At 38.7% G+C, this 16,655-nt stretch overlaps 1 protein-coding gene and 1 pseudogene across 2 annotated transcripts in view; both read right to left on the bottom strand.

Annotated features, from left to right (window-relative positions):
- WARS2 (tryptophanyl tRNA synthetase 2, mitochondrial) overlaps positions 1-16,655 on the bottom strand; it is a 120,256-nt gene that overhangs the window by 98,018 nt on the left and 5,583 nt on the right. The window contains exon 2 of one of the 2 annotated variants that reach the window (XM_054454729.2): positions 16,024-16,623. In XM_054454729.2, the coding sequence (XP_054310704.1) occupies positions 16,024-16,113 (90 nt within the window). In that variant the 5' untranslated portion in view covers positions 16,114-16,623. Of the gene's footprint in view, positions 1-16,023; positions 16,624-16,655 lie in introns of those variants that run through there. The other variant, XM_063664387.1, reaches the window with a different exon arrangement.
- LOC129015966 (small ribosomal subunit protein eS1-like) lies at positions 449-3,460 on the bottom strand (annotated as a pseudogene).

Genomic DNA, 16,655 nt, shown 5'->3' with positions numbered 1-16,655 from the left:
AATGAAATGAAATGACATGAAATAAAATATAAAAATAAAATAAATATCCAGAACCTGATCATGCCTCATGAAACCATCTTCACCACTCACCGTAGTTCAAGCCACCATCATCTCTTGCTTGAATCCTGTAGCCTCTTACTTGGTCTCCTTGCTTCTACTCTTGTTCCTCTATATTCCATTTTTAACATGACAACCAGAGTAAGACTTTAAAACTTACATCAGATCAGGCTATTCTCCCACACAAAATCTTCCCATGACTTCCCAGTTTAATCTCAGAAAAAGCCAAAGTCTTTACAATTTATTCTAAGGTACTATACAACTGACCTCCCCACGTCCACCCTCCTGTTAGCCATCTGACTTCGTATACTATTACTATAATAAACAGCATAATGCAAACCACCCCAAGGTTAAGGCCCTGGATCTTCACCCTTGTTAGCTGTGTGCATTCTGTTGCTTGTGTGACAAGTTACTTAACATCTGTTTCACAGATTCTCATCTGTACTGTCTTATAGGGCTGTTACAAGAATTACATGAGTTAATGCTTGTGAAGTATTTAGAAAAATATCCAACACATAGTAAGTGCTATATAGTATTTGTTACAGAAAATGCTCACTCTCTTGCAGCCATACTGGCCTCTATGCTGGTCTTCAAACATGACAGTTTAGCCCCCACCTCATGGCTTTTCCATTCTTCTTTCCTCTTCCTGGCATCCTCTTCCCTCAGATGTCTACTTTGTACATGTTCTCACCACCTTCAGGTCTTCCATTAAAAGTCACCTTCTTGGAGGCCTCTGCTGACCACCTAATTTACAACTGTGATACCCTTTGGCAGTCCCCACCTCCTGATTCCTGCTTTGTTTTGTTTTATTCTCCATATCACTATTATATAACATACTATATATCTTAATTACTTGTTGCCTGTCTCTCCTACTAGAATCTAAGATTTGTGTTTTTCACTGGTCTATCTCCAATACCTACCACATAATAAGTATTCAATAAATATTTGTTGAATGAATCAATACTATAAAATACTCACAACTTTATCACTCTCATGAATTAGAGATGAGGACAGAATTCACCAGGTGACATATTCAAATAATCCTCCACTGAACAGGGTCTCTTAATCATTCAGGAGACAATGGGTCCAAAAAGTTTTACATGACTACATAAATGAGAGGAGAGTAGATATTTACACTTATTCAGGCCTCTGTTATTATCTTTCCACCTCTTGAATACTCTTCTAAACTGATTAAAGGATTAGGAAGCTGGCTGTCTCTCTGCGTCAAATTCTGTTCTCCAAGAGAGTTCAATTATCAGGTAGACTACCCATCCAATACCCTAGCATTCAATATATTTGTTGGATGTCCTCAACCTCAATCCTTTATTCCCATGTTATACCCTGGGCCTTGCCATCACACAGAATTTCTCCATTTTTGAAATCATAAATGTCAATATTCTACACAGTCTGCAACCTTCTACCTTTTAACTCTTTCATCCTTTAATTCCCACTATATCTTCAAGCTTATTTAGAAATTACAGCCTCTGATTTTTCCATTTTTTGCTGATACAGCACTCCCTACCTGTCTTCTCTTCTTCCCTACCCAGCCTGGCCCCATGGTCATCACTTGGACTATGTTCTCCGAGCAACCTCAACTCCCCTTGCCATAGTATCCCAATAGCCAAGACAAAAACTCCAATCCTGGATCAAGGCTAAAGAACTCATTCTTCACTTATACCCCTTACTAGCTGAGCAGTTTTGAAAAAAAAAATCTCAAAATAATGCAGAATTTTGTTTCAAATCTAATTTGCAATTTCTAATTTCCATTAGGCTCTCAACCCTGCTTATAAAACCCTTTTTAAAAACTTACATAATACCTACAGTGTGCCTAGCACTGTTCTACATAGTTACAAATATTAACTGATTGAATTCTCACACTCATGGTAACACTCTGAGGTAGACACTATTTTTTTTTCTTTTTCACAAATAGGACTTTTTATTTGCCACTATTAAAAGTTTGAACTTCAGACAGATTCTTGGACTGGTGGTTCATATCCATCAGTTCGTTCAACTTTAGCACCTGTCTTGTCCCCAGTGGCTTTTCCAAAACTACTACCTTCACCATGAAGCTCCATAAGTTTTCCCAATTCAAACTTGGGCTTCTTCAGCATTTTTACTTTTCTAACGAAGACATCACAGAGAGGATAAATAGATTGGCAAGCCTTTTCTATGTCTTTTCCAATACTGCCTGGAATCAATTTATTGACCACTTCTTTCAAGTCATTTGTCTATACCTCTCAGGTCATGATTTCCATCATCTTCTTCCGGATTTGGAGGACCTGTTGGTGCTGAGCATAAGAGGTCTTCCATACCTGATTGTTGCATTTTTTAGTAAAACCAACACAGAACAGTCTGCCATTTTTTGACCATGGAACACATTTTGTCATGGGTAAGATCCATGCCATGGAAGTTAGTTAGGCAGTTTTTGCCCTAAACATCTTCAGTAATTGGCTTGAATTTTCTAAATACAACTTCATCATTCTGCAAATCAGTAAGACTCACTTCAAGCACACAACCCTCAAAGCCATCAGATGCAATTTTGATTCCTTGGGTCCTGGTGACTAGCATCTTTCCAATATTTCTTATATTGAACATAGCAAGTGCTTTCACATCATACCAATCCTTCTTAGAAAATGGATCGACCACTTTCTTCTTGGCTCCCTTTTTGCCGCCTTTCATAAGGCGCTTGTTCTTGCCAACCGCCATGGTGCTGCTCAGAGCCAAAAACTCAGGTAGATACTATTACTGTCTCTGTTTTACAGATGAAAAAAAATTAAGGCACAGAAAAATCAAGTGACTGCACAAGGTCACACTGCCAGTAAGCAGTAGAGCTTACTAGCTCCAAATCCTGGCAGTCTAGCTCAAGCTTTTATCTCGATGTTCTTATCGATGTTATAAATGAAAATGAGGTACAGAGACGCTCAGTAACTTGCTCAAGGATACCCATTTATTGAGTGGAAGAACTTTGGTTTGAATGCAAGGAGACTGATTGCAGAACCCATATACAAACCCACTAACCTATACCATCTTCTCAGGACTAAAGCCATCTGAGAGAATGATGCTCAACAGGGTTTGGAGCTCCTCGATTTCCCACGCTATTCTCAGCAAACTTACCTAGACCCACACCTACCTCTACCTTTCTCCCACTCTCCTAGTGTTCAATCATTTGCTCTGGACTACATTTTTTCCCATTTCTTTCCATCTCTTTCCTGTATTGTCAATCTCTCTATCTTTACTTGCTCTAATGGTCATGTTCAAGTTTCTTTCATCTCAAAAGATCTTACCTTCAAGAAAATTTTTGGTAAGGCCATTCTTTATAGCTCCCTTTACATGCTCACTCCCTTCTCAATTGGGATCGTCAAAAGAGCAAAACTCATTTTCTCACCTCTTCTCTCACTGTAACTAACCTTTTCTGCACTAATAACTCTTCTAAAGCTTTTGTTGCTAATGTCTTTAGTGATAATACCAAATGTACATTTTTTTTTAATTTAAAAATTTTTTTTTTTGAGATGGAGTCTTGCTCTGTTGCCCAGGCTGGAGTGCAGTGGCGCAATCTTGGCTCACTGCAACCTCTGCCTCCTGGGTTCAAGCTATTCTCCTACCTCAGCTTTTCGAGAAGCTGGGATTATAGGCCCCCACAACCACTGGCCTGTAATTTTTCTATTTTTTAGTAGAGATGGTGTTTCACTATGTTGGCCAGGCTTGTCTCAAACTCCTCAGGTGATCCCCCCACCTCAGCCTCCCAAAGTGCTGGGATTATAGGCTAAATTCTAATGGATAATTTTTAGTCTTTATCTTACCATGTCACTATCTTGCTCTTCATTTCTTCTTCCTGACATTCTCTACACCCTCGGAATCCTTAGATCTACACTCTAATGATTCTTCTGCCATCTCTGTCTCCCTTTTTTAATTCCTCAACTCTGGTCTTTTCCCCAGGGTTTGAACTGAGAGAAGTTTAAAAAAGCTTGGTTTAACATTCCCCACCACCCACCCACTCCCACACCCCCCTGTGCCCCCCACAATGTACATGCTTTATTCTTAATGCTCTCCCTGCAGAAAATGCAATTTAAATGGTATTCAGCTGACAGTAATCCCATCAGTGGTCATGGCTTTGTTACTCTTTTTTGAAGAGGCACCCTTCTCGTTCCCCATTCCTTCTAACTTGTGGTCAAAATGGAAACTGGCTGACCTTATATCCACATGATTGGTCTAAAGGTAAGCATCTGACTTTCAAAAAGACAGGTGTCATGGAAGCCTGACCAAAAACCCTGCTAGTTAGATGGAAAAGAGACAGGAGGGCCAGCTTGTCTCTATTTTAGTCATAGATATGTTAATATATTCTCAATAAAAATTAAGGAAATGTGGTCTGCTAAAGCAGTTTTGTTCTATTTTAGAATGTGAGAAATGGTGCAGGAGATGTCATGTGGATGCTGAAACACTGAAATTTCAAAGACACTTTAAAGATTTGTGGTTACAAAGTATAACTGGTTCTGGATTTTACAAGATGTCTGGCCACTGCAGTCACACACTGCAAGAGAATGTTTGTGTCCTCCCAAAATTCATATTTTGGAACCTAATTCCCAATGTAATGGCATTAGGAGGTGGGGCTTTTGGGAAGTGATCAGTGCTCTCATAAAAGAGATCTCAGAGAATGAACCGGGAAGGAAGCCCTCACCAGACGTGGAATGTGTCAGCACCTTGATCTTGGACTTCCCAGCCTCCAGAACTGTGACAAATAAATGTCTGTTGTTTATGATACCCAGTCTATGGTATATTGTTATAGCAGCCTGAATACACTTAGACATAGATTTACCAGAAAGATGCCACAATCAAACCCGTCCTCTTGGCCAGGCAGAGTGGCTCACACCTGTAATCTCAACACTTTGGGAGGCTGAGGCAGGAGAACCATTTGAGCCCAGGAGTTCGAGATCAGACTGGACAGCATAGTGAGATCTTGTGTTTAATAAAAAAAACAAAAAAATTAGCCAAATGTGGTGGCTTGTGCCTGTAGCCCCAGCTACACAGGAAGCTGAGTATCACAAGGAGGATCACTTGAGTCCAGGACATCAAGGCTGCAGTGAGCTATGACTGCACCACTGCACTCTAGCCTGGGCAACAGAGCGATACTCTATCTCAAAAAAAAAAAAAAAAAAAAAAAAGAAAAGAAATCCCATTCTCTCTAACAGATATGATATAGCACAATTTAAGGTTTTATTAAACATGTAATGACAATTTGGTAAGCAAGCATTGCAATAAAGCTTTCCTGACCAACTACTATAATATCACTGGCCACTTTAAAAGAAGAAAATATAAATTCTTTGCACAACCTTGGTTATATAGATATAAAATCTGCTTGAATCACATTTCTCTGCATTTATCAAGGTGCAAAGAAAAATGAAGTTGCATTAGCTTACAAATGGCCTGTCTACATCGTGTAACGGTGCAGTGAGACCTAGGGCTGTTTTCTCCATCTATGCAGGGCATACCAAGATCTACAGAGCAAAAGTGCTAGGCATGGTTTGACAGGTTGCTTAAATGGGACTTAAAGTGGGTAAATGAGAAAAAAAAAAGGCAACGTCAATACAATAAATGAGCTTTTTATTTCCTTTATAAGTTGAAGAAAGCATACTCTTGATTATAAAAGCAAAAACCACATCAGTTGTTGTATAGATAATATGGCACATTTATTGAACTAGACAGTCCTTTGAGGCAAAACCATACTCAAAATACAATCTTTTCATCTCAATCTTGAGTATGTCTACACTTTTCTATATATAGATGTAACAAACCTCAGTATAATATAAAGAGGTGGCAAACCCTAGTATAATTAGTGGTACCTGTGAAAAATACAATTAGGGCCAGAGTGACAATAAAAGTCAGTTAAGCAACAAGTTTGAAATTCATACCCTCTCAGAAAATTGTTGAAATAAAATTGGTATGACCTTCCAATCATTTATAAACATGTGGATACTTTCGGCAATAATAAGATCACTTATTAACTGCAACAAACATTACACATCTTTTGTAATTAAATAAATAAAAATGCACACAAAAATGTATGGTTTAAGTTCAACAATCTCCTTGATGACAATGCTATGCACTGTCTCATGTGTTGTCTCATTGTTTTTTTTCACTGAATTCATTCACTCATTAAATAATTATTGAGCTCCTTCTGTAACAGTAGTTATTATGCCAAAGATTTAAGAATTAAATCTTTATTATTATAATAACTCATTTTCTCACACACATAGTTATCACAGCCAGGGCTCAACAGGAAAATCTTCCTGTCTTTCATGACTGGTGGTGGCCTCTAGAAACATACTGCCTGGTGAGGTCTGCCTGTTGAGTAGCAGCCTATGCTGCACCTGTGGTATGGTGCATACTAAACTGTTTTCTGCTGAGGTATTCACAAAAGGTCTAAATGAAAAAGAGCATGCTCTTCCATCTATCTTAAAGCAAATGCCTAAACACAGAGACAGAATATAAAGGATGTATTTTTTTTCTATAAGAGAGATATAATGTCCTATAAAATTTCAAAATGGAAGCAATCACTTCCAGCTTAAGAACAAAGTTTTTGGAACCTATATCTGAGGTTTTTTTTTTTTTTATTGCTGTTTGTTTTAAAACACTTTATTGCGGTATAATTGACATTGCAAAAAGCTGTACATATTTCTGTTTTGTTTTTAAAGAATCATATAATACAGACAGATAAAGATAGGAAGAAAGGCTTTTCCAAGAAGAGGTAATGACATTAATAAGGAAGTAAAAGGGAGTAGCTCCGAGGAAACTTGGACATTTTGTGAACTCTAGGGCAAAGGATCTATGTAAGATAGCAATGGTCTAGAGAGGTATTTTGGATTCAGACTGTGCAAAGTTTTTTTTTTTTTTTTTTTTGAGACGGAGTCTCACTCTGTCACCCAGGCTGGAGTGCAGTGGCGTGATCTCCGCTCACTGCAAGCTCCACCTCCTGGGTTCACACCATTCTCCTGCCTCAGCCTCCAGAGTAGCTGGGACTACAGGCGCCCGCCACCACGCCCGGCTAATTTGTTTGTGTTTTTAGTAGAGACAAGGTTTCACCATGTTAGCCAGGATGGTCTTGATCTCCTGACCTCGTGATCCGCCCGCCTCGGCCTCCCAAAGCGCTGGGATTACAGGCGTGAGCCACAGCGCCGGCCTGGACTGTGCAGTTTTAAACGTTCTGTGGGAAGTCTGGACTTTATGAGAAACCCCCACAGGCTTCTCAGCAAGGGAACAACATAATTAGAGCTCTGCTTTTGGAAGATTAACACAGTCAGACTGATTCTGGGGGGTGTGGTGGGGGGCAGGAAGAATAGTATGGCAATGGGAAGAATCCTACTAAGAGTGATAAGAGTAAATGAGAGAAAAGTTGCTGGATAGAATTATATATTATTGAAGAAGTCATCATCAAGCAGGGAGGACCTACCACATGCTGTGCGGTGGCCAAGGAACTTTATATATGGTAGGATTTCAAATCTACATAAAATTCCTACAATGTGAGGAGTATTATTAACATGCTGCACATGAGACAACTGAGGTTTAGTGAGGTCAAAAAACTGCCTGGAATCACATTTAAAATGTGGTGGTAGAGCCAGGCCTGGCTGATCCAAATAGTCATGCATGGTCTACTTTCCCCCACTTCCTCTTAATGAAGAGCTAGTCAACTTATTGAGCCTGGATGTCTCATAGCTTAGTGGCATGGGAGTAGCTGGAAGGTTGCCAGCCATGGGAAAGGCCAAAGTTTGCCAGGTAGCTAGTAGCCAGTCGGTGGGCCAATCTGACTCTCTCCCCAGGACTGGCAAGGGTTCCACACAGTCTGGTCCTTAACATCTCCCTTGGGACTCCAACTTCGCACTGCACCACTTACCCTCAGCCCAAGAGGCCTCTTCTCTTTTCCAGCAAATTTATGAACTGGCTGCTCAGACCATTCTCCCCATGGGAGGACAGGAATCCAAATCTGTGATTTGAGTAAACAGCTCCATTTCCCTTCACTATTATATTCTCCTGCTTCCCAAAAGGGGTCCAAAGTAACGTGGTGAATAAAGAGTAGGCTTTATTCATATAATAAAGTTGAACACTCCATGCAAAGTCTGTGTTCATGAGGAGTATAACAAAAAGTTCACTGAGAAGCCCTTTGTTTGATGTATAAAATGAATTCTGTTCAATATTGCTAATTTTAAAGCCTCATCACCATTCTAATTAATATACTAATATACTCACCTTAATACTCTATAATTAATGAATTATAGACCTCTTTAAGAAATTAAAGACCTCTTTAAGAACTCCTTAAAAGGACAATCTTTTAGAATCAAATTCTTCCTTGTCCCTTGCAGAAATGGCCCACAACACTATTTTCATATTTCCCACCTTCCCATTTTGTACTTCTGCCACTTCTTGAAGAAAGCACTCTAGCCATAAATCCCAACTAGACCCTAGATAGTGGTCCCTTGGTCAGCCATTAGCTTTAGCTCTCACCACCTCTCCTCTGCCTGCAGGGCTCTGTGCAGGTTGCCCTTTTAGCTATAGACTGTGTATAAATAGAACTTCCTACATGCACCTTGGGACTCACGTGTTAAAAGCCCTTATTTTATACAAGGTAATCCTAGTGGTAGTAGCCAAATAGAGACATGGAGATAAATTTACAAGACAGCTTTGCTTCTTTCTCATAATTCATTGAGCCAAACAAGACTGTAAGAATAGCAACAACAAAGGATGATTTATAATTTCTACTCTACATGTCACCATGGCAAGATATATAAGTGGCTTTCATAGAACAGATTTAAAAGTTACAAGGCAGTTATCAGCAAATTAACATGTGTACTTTGTTTCAGAATTTATCATCATTGTAGTTAGTGCACAGGGTTTGGAATCAGGCTAACTGGGTTTACATTTTGGTTCTGACACTTGCTAGCTATGTAACCTTCGGTTAGTTATTTAACCTCCCAACATCGTCATCTATAAAACAGGGCTAATAGCACCTACCTTATTGAGTTATGAGGATTAAATGAGTTAATGAATGTCAAATACTTAAAACCATGCTTGGCACATAGTTAGCATCCAATGAATGTTTGCTATTATCACCACCACCTCCATTATCATCATGTTTAGTAATAACTGAAATTATCACGGTACTATCAGACCAGGGCCCAAAAATGAATTAAACATTAAACTAATTTTAATACAAATAGGATAACAGCCACTGAAGTAAAACTTGAAAGAACACTGATATTTACTTTATATTCATCATCTTGCAAAACTGGTTAAAAAAATGGGAAGGCACAATAAAAGTTTAATCAACGAGCAAAAATTTTTGATGGCTAAATAGAGGAACTTTATATGTTGTATTCAAGAGTAAATGAGAATGTGAAGCATTCTGAAAAACTACAAAATGCTGTATTAAAATAGGATATTATTAAAGAGAATAGATTCCACTTTAAAATGTTTTACAAGATGTTATTTTATTTTATACTTTCAACTACCTTATTGAAAATCTACACCTATCATCTCAAGAAAATGGGATAAGAAGCAACCTAACCAAGGTCATTCAGGGCTCCATCCTCAGTGAGTCACAATCAGAACATGAAGATAAGAATGTGAAGGAGAAACTGACATTCTTGCATGCTGTTTGGTGCATCCGCAAAGAATGCAAAAGATGTAGAAGTGGAAGTTGTAAGAATATCTATGAATTAAAAATCAGACTGGCTTCACTCTGCTTTTTAGGAGGCAAAGGGGCAAAAAAAAAAAATGAAGACAAAAACAAAAAACAGTTCTTTAGCCAACCAGAAGTCGGTTCAATTAGAACTTTCTCAATTAGAAATGGAGGAGTAGCTCTAGAAAAAAAACAGAAGACTGTGTGGCAAGAAAAAAAGAAAGCTACGGATGAATTTTGGTTAATGAGTAGAAACCTAACAGAACTCAGGTGATGGGTCAGTGCAAGGACCTATAAATGACCTTGCTATGCTCAGTAAGCAGAGAAGTTCAGGAAATCTGTGAAGCCTCTGAACTGGAGGAAAAAAAGATAGAATATTGTTAAGAAATGGTAGAGAGAGAAAACTAAATGCCTGAGCAGAGTAAAATTATGTCAAGCTGGAGTCAGCATATCATCTCTGTGCCTATAAATTATCTCTCGGCATCTAGGGTCTCACAACGTGGCTGAGCAGCTTCTACCCTAAAGGAGTAAATTTCTCTGTTGAAATTTAGGAGAAAGATTTAGGCCTCATATTATAATCTTCAGAAGAGAAACTCTTGAACTCTTGAATGGTGGCAGTAGAATAGAGTCAAGAAAAGAACTAGAATAAGTGTTCTCTGTGAGGAGGCTAGAGGCTAGGTTAGTTACAACAGTGACAGACTGAATCCAAAGCATTATCTTTGGGCACAAAGATCAGCATGTTCGGCAGCAGTAAGCTGTAAAAAAGAAAGAAGGCAAGAAAAGGAAAGAAAGTTGTTTGACTGCTATTATCTCATGTACTCTCATGTAGCTTAAGATCAATAGAATACTGTATTTTAGTTATAAAATATATACACATCAAAGTAAATACTCTCAAACCACTCGTTTATGGTGCAGCTCCTTAAAAATAATCCATCCATCACATGTGGTCCTGATCAACAAACTTACTTGGATATTTATGGAAGCTGCAGTATTTTTCAAACTACATCTTAAGAAATCCAAAATTGTGTGGCACCGTCTCAGGAGCCCCTGGGTTGTGGAGTGGGGCGGGTAATGGGGGAGAGGGAAATCAAACAAGCAGGGCTAAAAATACTCCTCTGCTTCTTAAATCAGAAAAGCTTTGCTTTTATCTGTTTTATATAACAGGGATTCATGTAAGATTTCATTTGATAAAAGACTACTGGTAAGGTGGGAAAAGCATAGGCAAGACTAGGTTTGAACTGCGTCACTGCTATTTACTTACTCTGTGACTTGGGAAAATTACCTAAACTCTCTGAACCTTAGTTTCCTCTTTTATAAAATGGGATGAATAATATTTACAAATTGTTGTATGAAGTAAATAAGATAAAGTATGTATAACACATACCATGAGGCTTTAGCACATAGCAGGCACTAGCTGTTAGTTCCTTTTCTGAAAGACATGGAATATAGAGATAGATTAGATAGATAGATAGATAGATAGATAGATAGATAGATAGATAGACAGACAGAGAGATGGGTTTTGGGGTTTTTTAGTTTGTTTGATTTTCAGACAGGATCTTAACTGTGCAGTGGCATAATCGCTGCTCACTGCAGCCTTCCTGGGCTCAGGTGATTCTCCTACCTCAGTCTCCTGACTAGGTGGGACTAAAGGCATATGCCACTAAGGCCGGCTAATTTTTTGAATTTTTTATAGAGACAGGGTCTCACTATGTTGCCCAGGTTGGTCTCAAATTCCTAAGCTCAAGAAATACACCTGCTTCGGCCTCCCAAAGTGCTGGGATTACAGGCGTCAGCCACCGTGCTTGGCCAATAGATGTTTAAATAAATAAATAAATAAATTTGTATAAATATATTTATACAAAAATATATATTTGTGTGTGTGTGTGTGTGTGTGTGTACATATAGTTGTAGAAGCTTCTGCAGACAGCTCTTCTGTAACTTGCAGTCATTCAAAAGATACACTGAGCAAGAATTTGGAGGTCAGCAGCATCACTCTCTTCAGCATTTCCAGGCCAGGGCTGCCGTACTATCTGCTAGCATAAATCCTCAGCATTCAGCTACAGTTCTTCCTTCCTCTATATTTTCAACAGTTACTATCAGTAGTTTTCATTAGCTGCTCAAAGCTATTTTGCAAAGAATTTAAATATTATTATCATTTATAATAAACTAGGTCAGTTCACAAAAGCCACGAACCACAAAAGCACTTTAAACAAATAAGACTCACTGACTGAAATTAAAAGGAGCTTTAGAGTGGATCCACGCAACACCTTTATTTGCCATGAGAGATGAAGTAACCTCATCAAACTGGCAGAGTAATCAACTAGCAAAATTCCCAGATGATTGTAGTAGCTCTTGAACACATACCATGCTGATTAGCTAATGTTGCATGTTGCATGAACAATACATGGCAGAGAAAAGCTAAAAGTCAGTGGGAACACTACACCAATTTAATGTCATTAACATTGCAGAAACCTACAATAACAAATACTAATTGCAAAATACGGAATGAAATGCCTACATTAAATCTTACCATCCTATTTCCACCATTGTGTGACATCGGGCAAGTTACTTAACCAAAGACTATTTCTTCACGTTTGAAATAAGGTGGCAATACCTGCCTCAAGGCTTTGTTATGAACAATATCTCTTTGTGGTATTCTTGCCAAAAATCCATAACCTCAGTCTAATCACAAAGAAAAATCAGACAAACCTAAACTGAGAGACATTCTATAAAATAACTGACTAGTTCTCTTCAAAAGTGCCAAGGTCATGAAAGAGAAAATGTATGGATTAGAAGAGACATGAAAGCTAAATGTATTGTGAGATCCTGGATTTGATCTTGGACTAAGGAAAGGGACAGTGAAAAAACTAGTGAAATTTGAACTAAGTCTGTAGCTAAATTACTATTATTGTACCAATATTAATTTCTTGATTTTGATAACTGTATTATGATTATTCAAGACAAAGCTTGGTGAAGCGTATACAGAAATTCTCTGTACTAATTTTGCAACTCTTTCAAATTATTTTAAAGTTAAAAAAATTTAAATCTTGTGAGAATTAAATACAGGGTCAAACATTTTAAACCACGCTTTTTTTTTTTAGGCATAATTATTCATCTAATGGCTATACTTAGCGATTGTTAACAGCAAGAACATTATGTGAATACTGGCCAAACCCAGGCTAGGAACCGCTAATAATGAAACATGTTCAACTGCAATAAAATGTGGACACTTTATCATACTTCAACTGAATAACAAATATTCTTGCAAAAATCTACTAACCATCAATATTTCACTCTTTGCACAATACAATCATGACTTAGTGCTTAAAGAAGTATGGATTCTGTGTTTGGCCAATGATGACAGGCTTAAATTTACCTAATACCATCAACATTTAAACAGAACATGTCAGATCTTAATTCCTCTGACTCTGTGACTACGCTCATCTTGTCAGATTTCAACAGTTTTCTGTCAGGCAACACCTGGCAAAATAAACCGTTTTCATATAAATTGTAGGCATCCCATAATGAGTATGGGGTGATGTGCTGTTATTCCTGTTTCTCCCTATTTTTTATTTTCAACTTGAGTTTACATCTGGCCTTGAGAGGTAAAAGCCTGCATCTGAGATAAGCAAAGATGCCCTATGCCAAGATTTTTACCCAAGATTTTGTTTTAAAAAAAGAAAACACTAAAAACCATTAAAACAACTTAGGAATCACAACACTTTATTAGTTAGAGTTTCTAACATAGCACTGCTATGGCTCATTCACTTTTGCTTTACACCTAAGGGAGTAAGTGCACAGCCAACGCTAATAAAAACTAACTTGGCTATTTCTTGGTTTTTGATAGAACCATTCATATGATACATATACATTTTTCCCATTATACTACACTCTTGCAAAATAATTTTTTTCTACAAAGGTTATGAGATATCATAAAAATGTCTAATGCATCTGGTTTAAGAATCCAATGCCTCTTTCACATATTTCTGCATCTGTTCACAAAATCCCTTTGACTTCAAAGGAAGCTTTTCAAGAGAAAAAGAAGATACATACAGGAAAAGTGGCCATAAATTTTTAGTAGTCCTTTTCTAAGGCCATTTTAATAACGGCATTGTGGGACAAGTATCTTCCTCAGAAACCTAAAATGTCACAAATGATATTAATGACTAAAGATCTGTATAAAGATTTATGATTTCAAAACGTTTTTCTGGTTATAAAAAAGTGTGTGTCTTCAATTTAGACATGTGAAAAATACGGAACGCTATAAAAGGAAACAAATAACTTTTAACCCACTATTTAGGAAGGCCAAAGCAAAATAAAAAAGTTAAAAATGTTTGTTCCCTTCCAGGCTTTTTTTCTATGTATACGTTTATATAAACACTTATATATAAACATAACATCGTAATAACACTATGAACACAGTTTTGTATCTTTCCTCAGTCTTTCAAAAAACCACATTAATCTTTCAAACCATCATTTTCAATGACTAAAATTATATGTAGATTTATACTTTAAAAAAATACTCTCACATTTAATTCTTATTCTACTCAAAGCTAAATTAAAGGTTTAGAAACATTCATCTGTACTGGAAATTCTACATAGATTAATAATTAACTTTAATAGCCCCATTCATAAATGCCACTGAAACAATAGTAGAGGTTTAAGAAATTTTTTCTTTAGCATTTATAATGACTTAGTGTCTTAAACTTCCCTGGGAAGTCATTAGCAGGCTGTAGTTTGTCTTTTTTTTTCTCTCTCTTTGATTCTCTATTCTCAAGACATCTTCAATTCTTTAGTTTGGAATAAGGGGAAGTTTGGGTCTACGGCTTAGCTACTTTGATAGCATAGGTGTTAATGTGCTATTAATTATAAATAACCAACTAATTCTGGTTCTGCAGAATCAAACCCTCAAATTTCAAGGAGAGGAATTTTTGATAAATTTATCTAATTTTGAATTGTCTTACCTAACATTGCTGCTGAAATTTAAAGTAACATTTGAATAGTTGTTCGTTGACAAGCAGCTTTCTGCTATATATTATATATTAGCTTATAAGAATTTTGTGAGGCTCACATCAATAAAAAAACGGAAGTTCAAAAAATTTATGACATGACTAGAAAAATAAGTTGAACTTAAATTTTGGTTTTCATAATTACTCTCATTGGCTTTGTTTTGGCTTCATAATCATGGAACTATAGATTTCCCAGAGCTTGAAAGAACATTAACGTGTCAATCAGTCCAACTCTTCCTCCACTCAATATAAGCAAAAAAAGAAAAAAAGTCCCAGAGAGATTGTGACTTGTCACACAGCTATCAAGTGGCAGACCAAACCCTTGACCTCTAGGCTACCTTCCAGTCTAGCGCTGTTTTCAACACAACAGTTACAATAGGTGTGACATCCTCACACCTACGCATTATGGCAATGAATATGCAAATGATGCCAGGAAATTACCTAATAAAATCACATTCTCTCCTTTCTCTCTAGTTCCCAGAATATATCTCCCGTAGACAACGTATGTCAAAGTGCTTGCCACTGAGACTGTACTTGGAAGACGTTTGGTAAAAGCCTGAATAACTGAAAGGGTATCCCCTCCCCCTGACTTTTTGCTATGAGGGTAGAATTCCAAATATTTAAGACAATTCCCAATAAGACCAGGCCGCGACATGGTCTCCGTACGACGAGATTAATGGTAACAGCAATGTTGTCAAGCGCAGGACAGGACAAACTCTGTGGAAGCTTGCGGTCACTCTTTCACAGCCTGCTCTAGATATAGCAGTGCTGTGGAGCCACCAGGAGCAACCAGAATGGAAGATGCACTGACACTTGCTCAAGTACCACACTGCCAACCTGCTGCCCCGACCTAAGCTGCCCAATGCCTAACAAAACTTCTCTAATCTCTCCGATAGCCCCTTAGCGTGTTGTTAGGGTAAGGAGGGTAAAAACAGTAATAGGACCACGAGAAGAGCAGTCTCTAAAACAACCGGTCTCTGAAAACATCACACGCGGGGTAGGCTCACCGCGTTGCCCGGCAACAGCGGCGGCGCTCCGCTCCCAAAACTGGAGGCGGCAGCAAGAGGTCAGGAAGCGGCGCGCTTTTTCCATCAAGGGACCTTTACGTCATCACGTATCCTTGCAACGTCACTACGCTCTGAGTAGGCCGACAATCATAGGCGAGTAGACCTTAGGCGAGAGAAGGCATGTACTTTCCCTAAGAAGCGGGAAGAGACAAATAGAGGGCAGTGGAATGAGAAGAACCTCGCGGGATGGGAGGCCGCGGAGGGAAGCGCCGTCTTTGGTTACCTGGGGAGCGGGAGCAGCTGCGGATCCCTTATGAAGTGCCCGGATGAAGCTCCAGCGCTCACGCGCTTTCCGCATTGAGTGCAGCGCCATCTTGAGAAGGGCGGAGCCGCCTTGTTCGGAATGACGTCTGTTCAGAGAGCCAATCCCAGTCTCGCGACTCCTGCTTGCTGGGCGCGGCCTGGGCCTCCAGGCTGCGCAGCGCAGCCGCTATCAGGGGGAGTGCAGTTTTTGCCAAGTAGGTGGGGACAGGAACGGGGTGGGGCTTTAGTGTTTTTCCCTGGATCCCTTGTCTGCGCAGCCTTCCTGGAAGGAGAATCTCCTTGGGGATTATTAGTAGCAGCGCTTTAGACTGGAAGAAAGTCAAGTAGGCTGCATTTCTGATTTTAGCTATGTGAAGGCAACCTTTAAAAAGTTTGTTTAGGAACTCCCAGTTCTCTTAGAGGGCAATATAAGTGGTCTTTTTAGACATGTGTGGCCTCATTTCCTTTTTTTTCTTTGAGACAAGGTCTCACTCTCGTCCAGGCTGGAGTGCAGTGGCGCGATCTCGGCTCACTGCAACCTCCACCTCCCAGACTCAAGCTATTCTCCTGCATCAGCTTTCTGAGTAGCTGGGACCACAAGGTTGCGCCACC

The sequence above is a fragment of the Pongo pygmaeus genome, chromosome 1 (assembly GCF_028885625.2).
Source record: "Pongo pygmaeus isolate AG05252 chromosome 1, NHGRI_mPonPyg2-v2.0_pri, whole genome shotgun sequence".
Taxonomy (NCBI): Eukaryota; Metazoa; Chordata; class Mammalia; order Primates; family Hominidae; genus Pongo; species Pongo pygmaeus.
The sequence above is the reverse complement of the archived record's forward strand: the minus strand, read 5'-3'. Positions and strand labels throughout refer to the sequence as shown.